The sequence below is a fragment of the Phoca vitulina genome, unplaced genomic scaffold (genome assembly GCF_004348235.1).
Source record: "Phoca vitulina isolate PV1807 unplaced genomic scaffold, GSC_HSeal_1.0 scaffold10, whole genome shotgun sequence".
Taxonomy (NCBI): Eukaryota; Metazoa; Chordata; class Mammalia; order Carnivora; family Phocidae; genus Phoca; species Phoca vitulina.
Window position 1 is genome coordinate 41513804 of NW_022589713.1, and position 20845 is coordinate 41534648.

A 20845-nucleotide genomic window follows, 5' to 3' on the forward strand; every position below is an offset into this window, starting at 1 on the left:
CTTAACCCAAGAGAAGACAGGAAAGAATTGTCGCCAGCTAATTCTAAGATTTTGGTGATACAATGGGTTCAAGGTACTACTCTGCCCCCAATGTGTGTGTGAGCGTGTACATATGTGTGTGTATATGCCTCTATGCCTCCATACTTCTAGAAAATGGATAGTAACAGGGTGCCTGGGTGGCTCAGTTGGTTGAGCAACTGCCTTCAGCTCAGGTCATGATCCTGGAGTCCCGGGATCGAGTCCCGCATCAGCCTCCCTGCTCAGCAGGGAGTCTGCTTCTCCCTCTGACCCTCCCCCCTCTCATGTGCTCTCTCTCTCTCCTCTCCTCTCTCTCAAATAAATAAATAAAATCTTTAAAAAAAATGGATAGTAACAACTATTATTTCTCTAAGTATGATCATATCCATCTATTCTCTAGTTATAGGATTGAGCTGTATATTTAAAAATATTCTTGAATCCATGTACTTCTTCACATTACTTTGTATTTTTTATTGTATGTATGGATTATAATTTTCCCCAAAATTCCCTAAAATAACTATGATCATATAAGAAGACTTACACATTCAGCAAGAATTCCCTGATGTCGACTGTCATCCTATTTCAGCATAGGGAACAACTGTTTGGTACAGACGTTAATGAGGTGCTATATGAAGGAGGAATTCCCATATTCTGGCATTTTGCAAACTGAAAAAGTAATTTCTCTGAAAAATGAAGCCCAAATAAGAAAACTGTAATGGATATTACCATTTGGGTTATTGTTAATTTCCACAAAGGGCCTTATAAATTGATGTTGGATAGTTTTAAAGAAACAAATTGACAAGATTTACACCAATCTTTCACAAACTCTTTACAAAGAATACAAAAAGAGAATACTTCCCAACTTGATTTATGAGGTCAACATAATCTTGATATCAAACACTGACAAAAACATGATGAGAAATAAAAATTACAGGCCAATCTTTCTCGGGTGCATAATGCAAAATCCTAACAAAATGTTAGCAAACCAAATCCAGCAATATAATAAAACTAATACATCAAGATCAAGTTAGATTTATTTCAGGAATACAAAGTTCGCTTAATATTCTTAAAAGGTAATGTAAATGATACCATTAACAGAAAAAAAAATGATTATCTCAATAAAGAAAAAACAGTTTATAAAATTCAACACTCATTCATGATAAAACTCATGATACGAAGTAACTAGGAAAGAAGAGAACTTTCTTTCTTTGATAGAGTATCTACAAAAAAACATGCAGCAAATACACTTAATAGTGGAATATTAAAAGCTTTCACTCTGAGATGGGGAACAAGATAAAGATGCTTCCTCTCATCGGTTCTATAGTATTCTATATTGGTGTACAGGTGTCATAAACCAAGACAACATTAAAAAGGAGGAAATAAAACTAATTATTTGCAGATGACATAATTCTATGTAGAAAAATCCATAATAAATTATACATGAAATATTACATTAATAAAGGGATTTGAATAAGGTTTCTGGATAATATGAAAAAGATGTGTTTCTATACACCAGCAACAAATAAAATGAAATTTTAAAAGGATGTCATTTATGATAGCATCAAAAAATTCACTGGAAAAAATAATCTACCAACAGGAGGTGCAAGATGATACATTGAAAAATATAAATATTGCCAGGAGAAACTAAAGAAAATCTACGTAAGTGGAAGGATATTCCTGTGCATAGTTTGGAAGATGTTTTAAAGATGACAAATGAACCCCAAATTGATATATAAATTCAATGCAATCTCAATCAAAATGCAGGGTGTGTGTGTGTGTGTGTGTGTGTGTGTCAATGGACCAGTTAATTCTCAAGTTTATATGGAAATGCAAAGAGTCAAGAATAGCAAAAACAATCTTAAGGAAAAACAACACTGGAAGACTTGATTACCAGATAAAGGACAGAAATTGAGACTGTAGTATTGGTATATTATAGGCAAACTGGCAAATGGAAGAGAATAGAAAGTCCAGAAACAGAAGTACACATAAATGGACAAATTATGACCAAAGCGGCACTGCAGTGAGGTGAAAAAGGATGATTTTCCCAACAATGCTACTGAACTAATTAAATACCCATGGTAAAGAAAAAAAAAAAAGAATCTTGTTCCCTAATTCACACCATGCATAGAAATCAATCCCAGGATTGTAGAAAAGTGAAACAATAAATCTTTTAGAAAAAAAAAAAATCATAGAATATCATCACCTTGAAGGCAAAGATTTCTTTAAAATAGGTCATAAAAGCAAAAACCATAAAGAAAAGCTGACAGGTGGAACATTAAAATCAATAACTCCTATTCATCAAAAGATACCAATAAGAGGGTGAAAAGGCAAACCACAAAATGAGAGATGATATTTACAATACATACTGACAAGGACTAGCATCATGAATATGTAAAGAGTAAGTCAGTAAGAAAAAGTCAGATAGTTTCCCCCTCACCTTCCTCCCACCCCTCTCCTCCCCCCAAAAAGAAAAAGAAAATAAAAGGGACAAGACTCCTAAGACTCCTCAACAGGTACTCTACAAAAGAGGGGATCTATATGGCCAATAAACATGAAACATGCTTAATTTTATTAGTTATCAAGGAAATACAATTAAAACCACTAGAAAATCCTACTGTATACCTGCCAGCATGTCTAAAATGAAAGACAGACTACTAATCTACTTTGTCTCAATGCATTTGCCCATTCTGGAAATTTTGCATAAATGGAATCCTGTATCGTGACTTTATTGACTAGCTTCTTTCACTTAACATTTTTTCAAGGTTTATCCATGTTGTAGCATGTATCAATACCTCATTCCTTTTTATAGCTGAAAAATATTCCATTGTAAGATATGCCACATTTTGTTTATCCATTTGTCTGTTGGTAGATGTTTGGGTTCTTTGCATCTTGTCGCTATTATGAATAATGCTGCTTATAACCATTTGTATACGAGTTTCTGTGAGGACATATGTCCTCATTCTGTGGGGTATTTATCTAGGAGTGGCATTGCTGGGTCATATGGTAACTATGTGTATACCCTTATGAGGAACCACCACATTGTTCCCCAAAGTGGTTGCCATTTTACATTTTATATTCCCACCAGCAATGTATGGGGTTCTAATTTCTCCACATCTTTGCCAACACTCATTTTTAATTTTGGTTGTGAAGTGGTATTTCATTGTGGTTTGGTTTGCATTTCCCCAACTACAAATGAGAATAAGCATCTTTCCTTGCACTTGTCATTTGTGTTTTGGTTTTTTTTTTGAGAAATGTCTATTCAAATCCTTTGGCCATTTTAACTTTAGGTTACTTGTCTTGAGTTGTAATAATTCCTTATATAATCTGGATACTAGACTTATTAGATATATCATTTGCAAATATCTTCTCCCAGGAATGGAAATTCTTATAGCCTTTTTGGAAAAACCATTTGGCATCTACTAAAGCTGAATATACACTTAGCCTATGGACCCAGCAATCCACATCTACATATATACTCAATAGAAATTAGAATGTACTTCCCACCAGACGCATTTGAGAGTGTTCGTAACAGCACAATTCATAATAGCAATTGAAAAGCTTAAAGTTGCTAACATCTTGTAGGGAGGCTTAATGATGATCCTACTAAGGTGTCCATATCCTAATCCCTGGGGACCTGGGAAGGTTACCTTGTTTGGCAAAGGGACTTTGTAGATGTGCTTAGATTTTGAGAGGGAGAAATGAGACTTCCAGTTTCCAAGCCATCAAGTAAGGAGTTTGGAAGTCATCTCTCTACCCTAACAAGTAAAAGGCTGAACTGAAAAATCAACTCCATTTGTCAGAGAAGTGAGGTCCCAGGACCAACTCCTGTTCCCAGAATTGGAGACTGGCAAGTGGACACAGAATAACAACTTGCTTAACTAGAAACTCCCAAGCAGAAACCTCTGACGGAAACAGTTCTGGGGTAAGAAAGTCTGAACTGTAATTGACAAGTTGCTGGAGACTCAGAGTAGGCAAGTCTGTGAGTTAAAAACCCCTACTCACAGGCGGTTCCCCCACACTTTTGTGAGTTTTACCTCCAGAAGCTCTACCAGGATCTCAAAGGGAAAAATCAGAGAAAAATCCCCTGGTGTTCCCCATCTAGCCATCCTGTCCCACCTAAGGTGTAAGGGCTTGGGGGTGGAGATGGGGTCTGGGAAAGACTTGTGAAGTTCACAGCCCACGGGTGCAGGCTCACTGAGACCTAATTACAGTACTAGGGAATGCTTTCCCTCCCTGCAACACCTTACCACTTTACTAACGGTCTATTCACTGGAGTTCTTTATACCCAGTGCATCATGTCCAGCTATCAACAGAAAATTACAAAGCACAGTAAAAGGCAAAAAGCATTTTGAAGAGAGAGACGAAGCATCAGAATCAGATTCAGATATGGCAAAGATGATGAATTATCAGGCCATGAATTTAAAACATCTATGATTAATATGCTAAGGGCTCTAACAGAAAAAGTAGGCAACAGGCAAGAACAGATGGGCAATAATGAGCAGAGAGATGGAAATTCTAAGAATAAAAAAGAAATGCTAGAGTTAAAAAAAAAACTGTAACAGAAATGAACAGTGCTTTCCATGGGCTAGTTGACAGGATATGGCTGTGTCAAGAGTCTCTGGGTGACAATATGTGTGACAATAGAAACTTCCAGAACTAAAAAGCAAAGAGAAAAAGACCGGAGGGGGAGGGGGCAAGGAACAGAATATCCTAAAACTGTAGGGCTACAAAGATGTAACATATATATAATGGAAATATCAGAAGAAAGGAACAGAAGAAGTATTTGAAGCAATAATGACTGAGAATTTCCCCCAAATTAATGTCAATACACTAAACCACAGATCCAGAAAATTCACAGAACACGAAGGATAAATTCCAAAAAACTACACCTAGGCATAACATATCAAACTGCATAAAATCACAGATAAAAAACCTTGAAAGAAGCCAAAGTGGGGGGAACCTATGGAGGAGCAAAGAATGATGCCCAATTTCTCTTCAGAAACCATGCTAGCAAGGAGAGTGAGGTGTTGAGGGAGCTTACATTGGATTGCTCAGGTGGGTCCAAGTTAATCACATGGATGCTGACACGAGGGAGGCAGCGAGTTCAGAGTGAGAAGCCATGTGATGGAAGCACCCAGCTGAAGATGCTGTGCGGTTGACCTCAAAGATGGAGAAGGGGCCAGGAACCCAAGGAATGCAAGCAGCCTCTAGAAGCTGGAAAGGAAGGAAACAGATGCTCCCTGGAGCCTCCAAAAGAAATCAGCACTGCTGACACCTTAATTTCAGCCCAGGAAGACTGATTTTGGAATTCTGACCCCCAGAATGGTAAGATCATAAATTTGTATTGTTTTAAGCCACTAAATTGTGGTAACTTGTTACAGCAGCAATACGAAACTAATATACACCCATCAATAGCATAATGGATAAATTACAGCATATTTGCAAGGTGGTATATTATGGTGCAATGAAAAGATATAATTATTGCTACATGGATTTGTTGATGTGTTACAGAACGAATATTGAAAAGAAGCCTTGCACAAAAAGAATATAAACTCTCAGATCCCATTTATATAAAACTTAAAAATAAATAAAACTTATATATGGCTGTGGAAGTTGGGACAGTGGTCACTTGGGTAGGAGTGCTGATGAGGGGGGCACATAGGAAGCATATGGGATGCCAGTAATGTCTTTCTTGACCTTGGTGGTGATTAGTGGTCTTTCAAACATTATAACCCGTAATTTGTATACTTTTCTTTAATGTATACTTGAATAAAAAGTGCTTAAAAACAAAAAGTTTTAGGTAGTTTTAAAAACAAATTTCCTTACAAAAAATAGGGACAAAAATTGGTTTAAGGTTGAAACATGGTAAACACAAGGTTTTAGATTAGTTAAAACTGAATACCCTATAAAGTGAACAATTATAGTTATTTCCGCTAATGACTCAATTAATTTCAAGGATTTTCTAGTACGTCTCCAATGTCACACAGAAAAGAACGAGTTGGCCTAGACATGCAAACACAGCAGACATATCAAAGTATACCACGATGCCCAGTCAGTGATTTTCTTTCATAAGTCTCCCTTATTTCATCAGGTACTACTTTAGAAAAACTGGTCTTTACAACACCATGACTGCAGAACCCATTCCAGACTAAAGATTCTACCAGTGGCATTTTTCATCTCGTATTTCCTCAAGCAAAATGTTTTTACAAATTCATTTTTCTGTTCCCAGGAACAACCTAAGTTTTTCCCACCTTGAAACTAATTATTACCGTCTCATGTATTTTTAGCATTTATATTCAACTGTTAGGAGACAAATACTGTTTAAAAGTAAAGATTTTAAAGTTTTAATGAAAGGATTATGTTAGATAGTAGAAGTACTGTCCTCAAACATTTTGCTGAAGAAAAAAACTCTTTGGAATATATATTTTAAAGTAATAACAAAGGCCAACGTAAAGGGCAGTAGCCATTTTTTCCCCAGTTATCTGTAATGATTCAATAAGTTAAATGTGCATGTGTTCTCTAGTTGAACTTCAGCAAGAAGTCAAATTGTTCTTATGAAGGTTCTAAAACAAGCATTTAAAAACAGTACTGAAAATTCAGGTGGAACTACTAACAGGTGTTCTCACCTGTAAGAGAGGACCTATGTGTCAGTGCATTTGCCAAGCTTTTAAAATAGCTTCTGCCCAATAAATAATGGTAAAAGGCTACATTTTATCTACTAGAAATGCTGACATAAGATTCTGTAGTTCAAGACATGCTTGTGGGGAAGTTGTGTTGATCAAGGTAAACTCCCAACTTAAGGAAACTTACAGGTTAGTGAATCTCATGTATTCACTTGTCTCTTACAAAGAAGATCAGAATGCTTAATAATCCTATTAAGTCAAACACCTCAAAATACTAATGAATCATTCACTGTCCAATAAATACAAATTATGTATAAGAGAATGCAACAAGTTATTTGAACCTGAATGCAGAGAATAAATACTTTATTAACTGATTACAGTTGAAAGTCACAAACAAAAAAGGGGTATATTAAGGCAGAGCCATATATATATCTATATCTATATATTGATACAGATATAGATAGACAAATCCAAAGACTGTTACCTCTTTATGTTTTAATAACCTCTGCATTTTTCTTTTATGCATCTAGGCAGTGTGCTTTTCTTTTCTTCTCAGTTAAAGAAATGAATCTTGGCCAATATTTCGAAATCATATCTTGATGAGAACTTACAGGATCGTGGGTTGAGACAATGACTAGTGTATAAAATGCTATCTGATAGTTTTCTCAGTATATTCCATGTGTGGTGTTATATTTACGTTGGTGTGGAAAATCTGACAATTGACCATTTACTCTTTTCCAGCAAAACTAACACATAATTTTTCAAATGATTTTAATAGTCTTAACTAAAATAAGCTTGGACTTCCAAGTCAGTCAAATGCCCAAACCATATTATTTTATGCCCTTTCCTAAACCCTCTTATGTTTTAAAGAGCCTTTAGAGTATGATCACATGGCTGTATTTCAGATCTATAAATTTTGAGTTTTTCAAAATCCAAAATTATTTCCTTATGCAAAGTGGCAATGCAAACAGCAATCCTACATAGTGTAGAATAATTTTTCTTCTGTATAGCTTCCTTTTATAAAAATGGGCAACCACAAAAAAAAAAAAAGAAAGAAATTTAGTCCATCTGAAAAAGCACTCCAGTTCCCTAATTCCACTTTTCAAGGAGAAGGCAGAGACCAGTTTACATTATCCCAAAAAACTGAATAAATGGCTTTATTTGGTATCTTCAAGAAGCTTCTCCTTCCGTAGGAGATGTAGGTGTTGTAGGAGAAACCGTAACTGGTTTGCGTGCAATTCTGTCTAGTTCTGCATGAACATCTGATAGGACAGGCTTCTGGCCTACATTGAAGGAAAAGAAACAAGATTTAGATAGAAGTCAAAGTATCTTTTACACCAATGTCTCTTCATTTAAAAGCTGCCAACAGTTTCATTAACTTTATCTAGCATACTAAGTTATATAAACATCCTTAATTTAAAAATAAATCCGCTCATTTTACATTATGGGGTCTGTTACCAAATGGAAGTAAAACTAGCACCTATCACTTAATCTCATAAAGATATTTTTTAAAAAGGCGTAGGACAGTAAGAACAGTAAAACAGAAAATAGCAACAAAATTTTGGAATGTAGAAAGAATATGAATGAGTAGTAACTATATTAGCAGTCTCGGGAAAGCTTAATCTTCTACACTGGCAGTGGGAAAAGCCAAGAAGTAATTCAGTTTATACCCAGAAACCTGTAAAAGGTTACAAAAATGGTAGCTGCACAATGATTTTTGTGAAAAGGGTGGCAAAAAGATGGGATTAAAAAGGAAAATGGGTTAAAAAGTCTGTTTAAAGGGCCCTTACACAAGCAACAAAAGAAAAATAGACTGGACTTCATAAAAATTAAACACTTTTGTGCTTCAGAGGACACCATCAAGAAGCGAAAGGACAACCAACACAAGGGGAGAAAACATCTGCAAATCCTACATCTGACAAGGGTCTAGGACACAGAATATATAAAGAACACTTAAAATTCAACAACAAAAAGACACCCCAACTTAAAAATGGGCAAAGGACTTGAATAGACATTTCCCAAAGATCTACAAATGGTCAATAAACAGATGAAAAGATTCTCAACATCATTAGCCATCAAGGATATGGAAATCAAAACCACAATGAGATATGACTTCACAGTCACTAGGATGGCTCTAATCAAAAAGATGGACAAAAACAAATGTTGGAGAGGATGTGGAGAAATTGGGACCCTCATTCCCTGCTGCTGGAAATATAAAAAGGTGCAGCGTTTTGCAAAACAGTTTGCCAGTTCTTCAAAAACTTTAAACATAGAGTTACCACATGACCCAACAATGCCACTCCTGGGTATATACCCAAGAGAAATGAAAACATAAATCATTTGTCAAACATCTGTCAAAAACACATGTTCACAGTGGATCTATTGATAATGGCCAAAAATGGAAACAATCTAAATGTCCATCAACTGATGAGTAGACAAAATGTGGCATATGTACAATGGAATTTTATTCAGTAATAATAATGATACATGCTACAATGTGGATGGACCTTGAAAACATTATTGATTAAAATGTTTCAAAATTAGATTATGATGGTTTGCATAACTCTGTAAAAATACTATAATACTGAATTTATACTTTAAATGAGTGAACTTCATGGTATGTAAATTTTATCTCAATAAAGCTATTAAAAAAAAAAGCTCTACGAACATTACCTGATTTCTTGGCAGATGGCGGTAAACCACTGCTTCCAGCTCCAGCCCCACCTCCAGGGCTACCACTGCCAACACCAGGGCCTCCTGGAGAGCCAGTCTTTTTACTCAGCAAACTATTGAAGAAATTTGCCAGGACACCTTCACTTGTAGCTCCAGCTATTAAAAAAACAAAAACCAAAAAACTTTCACTCAAAACATTAGATTCTTCTATACATTATTATTACAGTAATCACAGAGAGCAATTAATATTTAAAATTTAAGAGCTGTGTATTCCAAATTCAAGTCTAGTTTGATCTTTTGAGCCTGGGTAACTTATCTCTAATCTAGTCATGTGTAAGACAAAATATGAGTAAACTTTAAGAGTGTAAGATAATTATTAAAAAATTAGAATGTTATTTTTAAAAAACCAAAAGCATTTAAAACAGGTATTAGATGCTACTATACCTCCCTTCTGAAAAAGTTTCTTCAAAAATGTAACTGTTGAGAAATGTTTGCCTCAAGTATTACAAAAAGCTACCTAATCCTGTGTGAAAACCAGTTCCAAGAGATAAATGGGTAAAGGATAACAAGAAACAATTCACAGAAGAGAAACAAATAGGAAATACCAGGGACAACGCTCTTCCTAGTATTTAAAGAATGCTGATTAGGTTGTGGCAAAATTGCAACACTCTATGTTGATGACTTGTAAATTGAATAAGCTATTTGAAACATATTATCAAAAGGCATAAAAATGTACAAACTCTCACCTACTAATCCCATTTATGGCAATTATTCCTACTGAAATAGCTATTATGCATATAGCTTTCCTCTTTATGTTAACTGCAGATAACCTATTAACATATGAATTTCTTCAATGACCTACCTTAGGAGAAGTAAAAATGTAACACAAAACTTTCATAAAGCTCACACCATAGATATCATATACTAAGGCTATACTATAAAACGGTGTGAAGTCTGATTAACTATGAGATTATAGGTTAGAGACAGAGACAAAGGTTAGAAGCTATTGCACAAAAATGTAAACAGCTATGGAAAAAAGGCAGGAAGCTAGGTAGATTTCTTTTTAGTGTGAAATGTATTGTGTTGTTTTCTCTAGGAAAAGAGAGAAATGTACCTTTCATGTTTGGATCAATTTTTTTTGACCCTGCAGGGATGGGTGACACGCTGGCAACATTGGATGACATGGATCGGTTTGGTGTTCGAGGGGAGCCTCCTGGGACTCTTGGTGAGGCATCCTATGTAAAAATAGGAAAGCCGTAACTATCAAAACAGGAAACTTCCAACTTCACCAAAGTTATTATAAAAAGAAATTACTTTTTAACTGTCCCATCTGTTCTACTGGTACATTTACACTGCAAGCCATTGCATGTTTAGCAATTGTGTCCTCATTATCAGAAAATACCACGAGACCCATCACATTTTAGAATACAAATTCCCCTTCAATGGGAAAAGAACATATTGAATAATGGGGTGTGATTACGAGCATAAGCATGGGAGTCAGATCTGAGTTCCAAGTAGGACTTGCATCCTACTATCTATAAAATCTCAGGCAAACTATAAGGTCCTCCAAAGCCTCCGTTTCCCCACCTGCAGAATGGGGCTGGTAGTACCTGCCAACCCACAGGGCTGTTGTTTAAGGATTTATATAAATGGTAAGGAACCATATAAAAATGGTTCCACACAGTAACTCATGCATGACAAACAAGGCAAAATGGATCTCTAGGATTTAAATATTCTAAAAAGGAGTGAAGTTTAAAATGTCACAAATTCCAGAATAATTTTTAATTCAAGTTTATATCAAAGCACACCCACAGGAGACATGTATACGATTAAGAAAAAAGGGAACTAAACCAATAATGTACGGCACTTTAATAATTTTGTCAAAATCTGCAATACTGACCACAGGCCTTCCAGCTGCAGTTGGTGGTTGCTTTGCTAAAAGGGACTGAAAAACACAAAAGAGTTCTAGGTCAGACACTCATAGCATGTACTGCTGTATTTTAAAAAATACGTAAGAACAGTTTACCCATTAACCATACTAAATCTGCTTCTGATATAATTTCATACCTGTAGCTTCATAAGAAACACTTGGTCATCTTCTGCCACAATTTCCTTCTCATGTACAAACTGAAATGAGCAATGCATAAATGAGCAAGTCTAATATATTGCGCTAAAACCATTAATAACATACTCTCTAGATTAGACTAATTAAAAAAAATTCAATACAAACATTACCTATACTTACACAAGTGAACTACCCGACCCAAGCCCCTACAGCAGAGCTGTCCAATAACCATCTGCAATAGTATGAATCTTTGATAGCTGTCCTGTCCAATACTGTAGCCACCAGCCACCTGTAGCTATTGAGCATCTGAAATGTGGCTACTATGGTACGCCTGGGTAACTCAGTCGTTTAAGCATCTGAGTCCTGACTTCTGCTCAGGTTGTGATCTTGGGGTTGGGAGACTGAGCCCTGCATCCAGCTCTGCACTGAGCATGGAGCCTGCCTGAGATTCTCTCTCTCCCTTTCTCTCTGCCCTCCCCCGCCTCGCACCCTCTCTCTCAAAAAAAGAAAAAGAAATGTGGCTACTGTGACTCAGGTGCTGAAAATTTAATTTTATTTAGTTTTACTTAATATGTTTAAAAGCCATATGTGACTAGTAGCCATGATATTGGACAGCACAACCTTAGAGTCAATAGGTATATTAATCATGCTTCTGTTACCCAACAGTTAGGTGTTTTAAAAGGGCCAATAATACCCCAGGTGAGTGAAAAGCAACTTACCCCTGGTTTCTCTGAAATAAAAAATATAATGGCTCTTCTACCTGCTGAGTAATTAGGCAAAAAGAAGCAGCAACCATCTCCTGCTTCTACTATTTCTGTACAATGCACGCTATGGGACTATTTTCCACCAGCAGCCAGAGTGATCCTTTCAAAAGGTCAAGCAGATTACATCACTCCTCTGCTCAAACTCCCCCTCCAGGCGCTTTCCATTCCACTCAATGAAATTCAAAGTCCCGACTCCAACTGCATGAGAAGGCCCCACAAGATCTTAACTCCGCCTTCCATCTCCTATCAATCTGGCCCTCCTCTTCACTTTTTTCCAGGCTCTTTGCCCTCCTTCTACATTCCTGCCTCAGGGCAGGTGCACTTTCTGCTCCCTCAGCATGCAACACTCTCCCTTCTTATCAGAGTCATTCCCTAACCACTCCTAAAACAGTAACCCTCCCCGCGCCCCTGCTCTCCCCCACCCTCCCTCACTGGGCTTTACGGCCACAGCACTTATCAGCACTTGAGCACTGGCATGCGCACCGATTTACTACTGCATCATCGTCCTATTTAGCACCTAGTGCCTAAACAGTGGCCCAGGAGGTATTAGTGGGATGAATAAAAGACAACTTACAGCACAATTTTGTTGGTAAAAGAGAATGGGAAAAACTGTTGCTTTTTTTCCCCCCTGATGTCTGCACTTCTTTTAATAGACATCCAAACCAAATACCATGCCAACTGATTTTTCATTTGTCATTAACTTTCTTTTTTCTAATTACCCACAAACATAAGACAGATGCTCAATATCAATGTTTGGATTTTTTTTTTGTTTGGATTTTTAAGTAAGAATCTTATTTTATGTTAAATCAAAATTATTTTTCCTAAAGCATGTCCACTTAAAAGTCACTGAGAAGTACTATATGTAAATGCTTTTTATACAACTTTCTAGAAACATCTGTAACATCTAACTATAGAACATGATATATTACTTAACATGAAATCAAAATATGTGAAAGAAGAGTACTTTCTGGAAGCAGATTAAATAGGCATACGAATGACATATAACAGTTTAAACTGGAAGCTCCTGGATAGCTGTGGGCTAGCATGGGTAACTAGTGACTGTGGAGAAGACTCCAGATCTACCTCAACAGAGAGAAGCTAACACATTTATTCTACCTATATTTTCTTGGCTTTTGGCTGAGTTCTAGGATGGAAAGTTCACAGCTTCAACCTACTCTCTTCAATATCCATACATTCACTCCTACCAATTCATTATTTCCATTAGACTATGGAATCCACACTAATATTTTCTAATATAAATATGCCAAAGGCTAAGTAAGAATTCAGTAACTGAACAGCTGGTTTATATTTTGATAACACAGATTTTTATTTTGAATTGACATTAGCAACACCCAAATTATACTTAGAAAACCCCTTGATAGGAAAGGACTCCCTTACCTTTCTAACTATAATCTTAAAGTTATGGACTCCCCCCTCAGTTTAGGCTAAATATTGAGACTATATATACTAAAACTGTTACCTTTCGGACAGGTGGTTTAGTTATAATGTCTTCAAAATTATCTTCTGCTTTTAATGTTTGAAAATTTTCATGTAATATTCCTATTTTCTTATCATTATCCCACCCTGCTGGACTGGAAAGAAATGCACATGATAAATCTCAAGCATTTATACAGTCATTCCTTCATTAAATCCATGATCATATTAAAGGGAACAAATCTGACCAATTATGAACAACTAATAAGCTTTTATTTATTAGATTGGGTGGATCAATCGGTTAAGCATCTGCCTTCGGCAGGTCATGATCATGGGAGTCCTGGGACGGAGCTCAGTCCCAGATCAGCGAGGAGTCTGCCTCTTCTCGCCCTCTGCCCCTCCCCTTGCCCCTCCCCCCATCCTGTTCGTGCTCACTGGCACTATCTCAAATAAATAAATAAAATCTTAAAAAAAAACCACACCAAAACTAATCAGATTTTTTATTATAATGCTCAAGTTATAGTTTACTAATTACTACTTAAAAAGGTTCTTAATCTTCCTGATTTTAAAAATGCACAGTTTGGGGGGTTCTTTCGGGGGGGTGTCTGGTTAATTATTATTACCTCTTAGTGTATTCACATAACTTTTTGAAAGCATGTCTAGATTATATACTGGGTCCTTTATGTATCAAACCAATCAATAAATGAGTATCAATCAAAAAGTAAGTAAATACACTGATATATGCACTCAACGGTTTAGCTATATATAATAGCAAGGCTTTCCAAAAGGGGCTCAGGCCAGCAATAAATCTAACAGGCAAAGATAAATGGATCACAGCAGGTTATAAACAAAACAATCTAGAAGAGATTCTCACCTACTCATCGTGGAAAGGTCTACTGGTCTCACCTCAAAACCAAAAACGAGGATTCACCATCAAATTGCAGCAATAACACACAATAAAATAATACACTGAAGAGGATACTTACATAAATACTGCATCTTTTTCCACAACAACAGCAGGAATCTTATAGGGAAATCCATACAGTTTTTGAACGATATATTTATATACTAAATCTATATTTTTGTTTTCTTTTACTGAAGTGTAAATAAGTGCTGCACCATCTGAATAATACTGTTAAAGAAACTTTTGGACAAATTCCATGAACATCAGGTACCATAAAATTCTGTGTTCTCAGCTTAACAGTTATATGCACAGCACTTTCAAAAATAATTCCGAAAGGTACATTATAGGATAGTCAAGAATTTCAAAAGTATAAAATACATATAGGCTAAAATGCAAATAAAACTATCTTTACATTATCAACTTCATTTAGGAGGGCAAAAGTCTCATGAAACCAAGAAAGTAAAGGTAAATTTAATAATACTGATACTGCTACTACCTCTCCATTTAAAGCACAAGAAGAGGTAACTGGCTTTGTTTTTGACCTTCCTAAACTTCATGAAGGAGGGATATTATTTATCAACAACTATTTTGCTTGTGTTTAAAAAAAAAAAAAAAGGTGTATACTAGTATCTCTTGTGGTTTTCACTAGCCCCAGGAATTAGAACTTCAGGAGCAAAGCTCAGGAGACCTACTGAAGAGAGATGAACCAATAGGTATCATCAGGAAACTTTGAGGCATAATTCAAGGCAAAAGTTGATTTCATGACCAAAACTTGAGGTAACACAACCTCACCAGAGGATGTGTTAATTAAGGCAGACCCTACCAAATGATATGGTAGATCCAAAGATCAAGAGAGGCCTGTGGAAAAGGGGCAATGTGACTACTAACAGATGATGTGGTCAGAGTGACTATCAGAAATTCTATGGCCACTGCTAAGGACCATGCTCTAGCACTGCCCACTGTGTCCTGAGATGACAACTTAGACCAAGGGGAAAGGCTGGGAATGGTCAAACTTCTACTTCTGGATTGAGATACTCATATTTATTAGTGCATGAACTGAAGCTTATGAACCTAAAAGTGGTATTGCTAAATAGGACTTCTCATAAAACTTAACTTGATAGAAACAAACATTATCATTTTAAGTAAAAATTGTGTGAACTTTTCATTAATGAGTGATCTTTTCTCATGAGAACCAACTTATGATATAGCTGAAAAATTTGTATTAAAACTAACATTTAAAAAACTTGGAAGATGATTTTAAGCGGCTGCCTTTGGCTCAGGTCATGATCCCAGGGTCCTGGGATGGAGCCCCACATCGGGCTCCGTGCTCCGCGCTCCGTGGGAAGCCTGCTTCTCCCTCTGCCTGCTCTGTCTGTCGCTTCCCTGCTTGTGCTCTCTCTCTTTCCTTCTGACAAATAAATAAATAAAATCTTAAAATAAATAAATAACACTACATCAAAAACTAATGATGTAATGTATGATGATTAACATAATAATAAAAATAATGATTTTGAACTGTTGCCTTCACATACACACACACATACACGTGTGTGCCTCACTATCTTGAAGTGACTTCTCAGTTTGTATTCTTTTAAAATCAGTGGGCTCTACTAGAGGTCTGTAATTATTTCAGTGGACAGTCTCCTTCTTGATTACATTTCTGTATGTACATTTTCAAGAACAGTATTAATTAAAGGTTTAAAGAGACTGCTTGTTCCCAAATTTGCTAATCTTCAAAGATAACAAAAAGTCTATAGACATCTACTTCAATTACTCCCACTTTTTTTTTTTTTTAAGATTTTTATTTATTTGACAGAGAGAGATAGCGAGAGAGGGAACACAAGCAGGGGGAGTGGGAGAGGGAGAAGCAGGCTTCCTGCTGAGCAGGGAGCCCAACGTGGGGCTCGATCCCAGGACCCTGGGACCATGACCTGAGCCGAAGGCAGACACTTGACGCTTAACGACTGAGCCACCCAGGCGCCCCCAATTACTCCCACTTTTTGTCTTCTTTTTAAAGTCTCTTATGTAGACAAATGCCCTTCAATTCAACCAAGTCAACCATTATGTGACAGGAGAAAAGAAAGGGCCACAGAGAAGACGAAGTACTGAGGAGAAAAGGGGAAAGGGAAGCTGCTAGTATCAAGTGATCTTATTCATTATTCATCTAGGCTTCTTGTAAGTGGTCCTTAAATTAAATGTCCATTAATGAAAATGAAAAACTACAGACACTATAAACATGTATATATTACTTATGATTCCTACCTACTGCTAATGTCATCATTTCTTCACTTTTCAGACACAAAAGCTTTGGTTAGGGAATGCAACCACAGACTCTCTAATCCAAGAGGGGTGGGTGAGAACAGCTCTCCTCAGTGCACTCAAGCTGTGACAAAGTTTTCAATAGCAAATTCTCTTAAAAGCATTCATGTGCAACCCTCATTTTATCCTTCTTTTAGCTCTGAATGTTATTCAGTGGTTCCTCCAATCCTTGCAACCTAGACAAGATTCCTTGTAATAGGTTTTCTAACCTTGTGATTATCAAAATCACCCAGAAAGCTTTTTAAAAGTAGAGATTCTTCAGCCTCACCTTGAAATGTTCCAATTCAGCAAGCCTTAGCTGGGCATACCCAGATTTTGAAACCATTGCATTAGACTATATGTAGAGATGGTAACATACTGAACATGTTAAAAATGGGAATACACAAACCTAAATATTGATCTTGCCCCAACACCACTCCTAATAAATGAATACTGCTTTATAATCAGAATGTTTACAATGTCAACTCATTAGAATTTTCCAAAAAGACTGATACTTGATAAATGATTTTTCTCAGGCATAATCCTTTAAAACACAGCAAATCAAAATTACATATTTCAAAACTTGCTTTTATAGCTCAAACTACCCAGATATAAATGATTTGGGAGCTAAAATGAAATTTCTAACCAGAAGCAGGAGGAAAAAAAGTTTATGGAATTTCTGAAGTCCATCAATTTAATTCCATTAATTAAAAAAAGCAGGGGTGCCAGGGTGGCTCAGTCATTAAGCGTCTGCTTTTGGCTTAGGTCATGATCCCGGGGTCCTGGGATCAAGGCTCCCTGCTCCATGGGAAGCCTGCTTCTCCCTCTCCCACTCCCCCTGCTTGTGTTCCCTCTCTGTCAAATAAATAAATAAAAATCTTAAAAAAAAAAAAATTTTTAAATATAAAAAAATAAAAAAGCAAACAAACAGGTAAGGTACATTGCACTGATGAATGCAGGAAAAGGATACACTGTAAACAAAACTTCCGGATATGTGACTGAATAAAATCAAAATGTTCATCTCTGTAGTCATGTTCTTTCTCCAATACACTAATGGCATCACACTGTTGAGTTAAAATAATTAAGAAAAACAATAATATTAACTTTAATCAAAGTTAAATATAATGATTTGAACAGTTTTGGAATGAAATGGGGGAATTTCACAAACCTACCACTCTGATATGGTGACTGAACATCAGACTATTAGAGTATCCATTACTCTTATATGTCTAGGTTCTTTTAGTTAGAATCAAGACTAAGGAATAATTTCCTTAAAAAGTATTAATGTCCATGTTCTATTGAATGTTGAAAACACCAAAGAAAAAGTTTCAGTACATAAAGGAATGAAGAGTAACAGGACAAGCAGATGGTTGCTCATACTTGCTGACTCAACAACTCCTTTTGACTTAAACGAAGTTTTTAAGTTCTAAACTCTATTCTAGTTCTATAAAACACTGTATATCCGGGAGTCTGCACCCTTCCCTATTTCCTCTTTGCTCCTCTCTTTATCTGATAACTCTTAAATGACCTTCATTTCTTTTCTGGTTCTTCTGTTGACTCTTACTACAATCTTACCAACAGCAAGAAAAAAAGGCGAATTACAGGCTATTTTTGAAGTGTCACCTGTACGGTCACTGAGACGATTCTGAATTCTGCTTGCTACAGAAAAATGTTACAAAAAAATAAACATGATATCCAAATTACTTCACCAAAACAATTTTCCTTTGAAAATAAGAGGTTTTTATAAGAGGCAAGTTGTGCTATAAAACAGGGAAGTATCTGCCAACAAACAGCTCTCTGTCAAACAAAATAAAGCAAAAACAAACCACACACAGAAGGATTCTAGTGTGAGAGTTTAAAAACAGTTTTAGAGAAAAGGTGTAAGTAACAACTACACAACAATCACTACTTGAAAAGCAGATACCAGATTTTGATTTAATTATTTTAAATGCTACCCCCACCCTTTGTTATTGATAATTTTTGTAGAGTTTAAAATAAAACTTAAAAATATTTTTTATCATTTTTATTCCACAGATGAGTAAGTGCCATACCTCCCTTCAATTACATGTGCAAGTTTTTACATGTTATGGAAAACATTAATAATTTTAGATCTCAAAAAGGTTTGTATGTTCTGTCATTTCCTTAATATTCCATGATCTATAAACAATAAAGACATACTACTCAAGACCAAATGGAAAGAAGATGAACTTGAACTAGAAATTATTTTTAAGGGGAATGCGATTTTATTATAAAGTGTGCACAGTGATGGAACTAAATTAACAGAATTTGGTAATAGCAATCCTATCAGAACCTCTTTAGTAAATAAATAAAAAGCCCTTGATAACTGCGTATCAGCTTTACATAATGAGTGCTGGTAGGTGTTTAAGTCTATTTTAAGGGCATAATCTTCTGATATTAGGATATTAGTGTATCACAATTTATTGTGGAAAGTATTTTATAAAAATTAATACCGAAGTTATCATCTTACCTGTAGTATTTCTAGTCAACTGACTGGACAATGAAGTCTAATTGAAATTAGGAATATGAAATTCAATCAAGAACAGAATATTTGAAGTAATGTTTTCTTTCAAAGAAACTAGGACTAAGATCACAAAACCAACATGTGATTATCATTCAATATTTTAAACTATTATTTCTATTTGTTAAGAAAAAATATCTAGGAAAGCTAGGAAATCTCCTCCAAAAGGAGGCTGGAAAAACGAAACAGCTGTTTATCCTTGGTTAATAGCAGTAGTAGAATCTCTAGGAAGGAAGCTAACCTTTGTGCAAACTACTAGTACTGGGATGCCCAAGTTATGTGTAAGTGTGTCCGCACCCAGAGGTAAAACCACACTGTCGTCTTTGTCTTCCTGTGACCCAGTATTTCTTCTCTGAGGAGAGGCTGGGAAATCTTCTCCCGGCTCTACATATTCTTGGAAGTCTCTAATCACTGAAAATCAAAGTAAATAATTTAATACATAGTTTAGAAATTGCTTTATTTCAGCAGGTAGCTTTTTCTGCCATAATCTAAATATGTATTTTATGAGACTTTATACTTAGTCTTGCATAAGAGAAGAAACAAAAAGTTTGAGAAATCTGTTTCAAAGACAGGACAGAAACACTAGACCCACATTAATTATGAGGAGGCAGAATACAACACTGAGTGGCTTCAAAGAGTGGGGTTCAATGTAAGCCCAGTTCTGTCTGTGCAAATTACTTCGGGTAAGTCACAATCTAGCTTTGCTTCTCTACATTCTCTAATTCACAAAGGGCACTGAGAGGATAAAACATAGATGTGTGTGTGGGGGGAGGGAGGGGAGGGGAATGTTCCACAATTTAAAAGTCAGACCTACGGGTGCCTGGGTGGCTCAGTCGGTTAAGCATCTGCCTTCGGCTCAGTCGGTTAAGCATCTGCCTTCGGCTCAGGTCATGATCCCAGGGTCCTGGGATCAAGCTCCGCATCGGGCTCCCTGCTCGGGGGAGCCTGCTTCCTCCCTCTGCCCCTCCCTCTGCTTGTGCTCTCTCACACTCTCTCTCTCAAATAAATAAATAAAATCATAAATGAGTGAATGAATGAATGAACGTCAGACCTAGATGACTTTCTAACATTACTTTCCTTTCTCTAAACCCTTTACTCAGGTCTTCTCCTTTTTACCTAGGTGCAATCTAGGTGCAATTCACTCTGTAATTCTGGGAAGAACTAATGAGATATTACCAATGCTGATAAATTTTTAGAACTCATTTGCAAGTCTGTCAAAACCTCCATTTAACAAAAAGTTAATGTGAATGTATTAAGAGCTTTAACAATGTATACTTTGACTCAATGATTACTCTTTGAGTAATTCTCAAGGAAATAATCAGTGATGCAGGATGTCTACATAAGGCTGCTTTCCATGTTTAAAAGCAAAATAACGCATCTGGAAACAAATCCACAGCATAGGATTAAAACAGTATATAAGGGAATTCTATACAAAGCCATAAAGGAGGAAAACTGTCTTAAACTAAGATGGGGTCAAGGAAGAGGGAACCTTGAATGGTTGGTTGAGTGTAGTTCCTCTAGGAACAT

At 36.2% G+C, this 20845-nt stretch overlaps 1 protein-coding gene across 1 annotated transcript in view; it reads right to left on the minus strand.

The window, feature by feature from the left end:
* Positions 1 to 867: 867 nt before the first annotated feature.
* The window catches only part of DYNC1LI1 (dynein cytoplasmic 1 light intermediate chain 1), a 45684-nt gene continuing 25706 nt past the window's right edge, over positions 868 to 20845 (minus strand). Inside the window, exons 5-13 of the mRNA XM_032408864.1 lie at positions 19560 to 19729; positions 17750 to 17843; positions 14564 to 14699; positions 13624 to 13735; positions 11382 to 11441; positions 11215 to 11259; positions 10429 to 10549; positions 9315 to 9470; positions 868 to 7924 (exon numbers count right to left, since the gene is read on the minus strand). Coding sequence (XP_032264755.1) covers positions 7812 to 7924; positions 9315 to 9470; positions 10429 to 10549; positions 11215 to 11259; positions 11382 to 11441; positions 13624 to 13735; positions 14564 to 14699; positions 17750 to 17843; positions 19560 to 19729 — 1007 coding nt within the window. The 3' untranslated portion in view covers positions 868 to 7811. The remainder of the gene's footprint in view (positions 7925 to 9314; positions 9471 to 10428; positions 10550 to 11214; positions 11260 to 11381; positions 11442 to 13623; positions 13736 to 14563; positions 14700 to 17749; positions 17844 to 19559; positions 19730 to 20845) is intronic.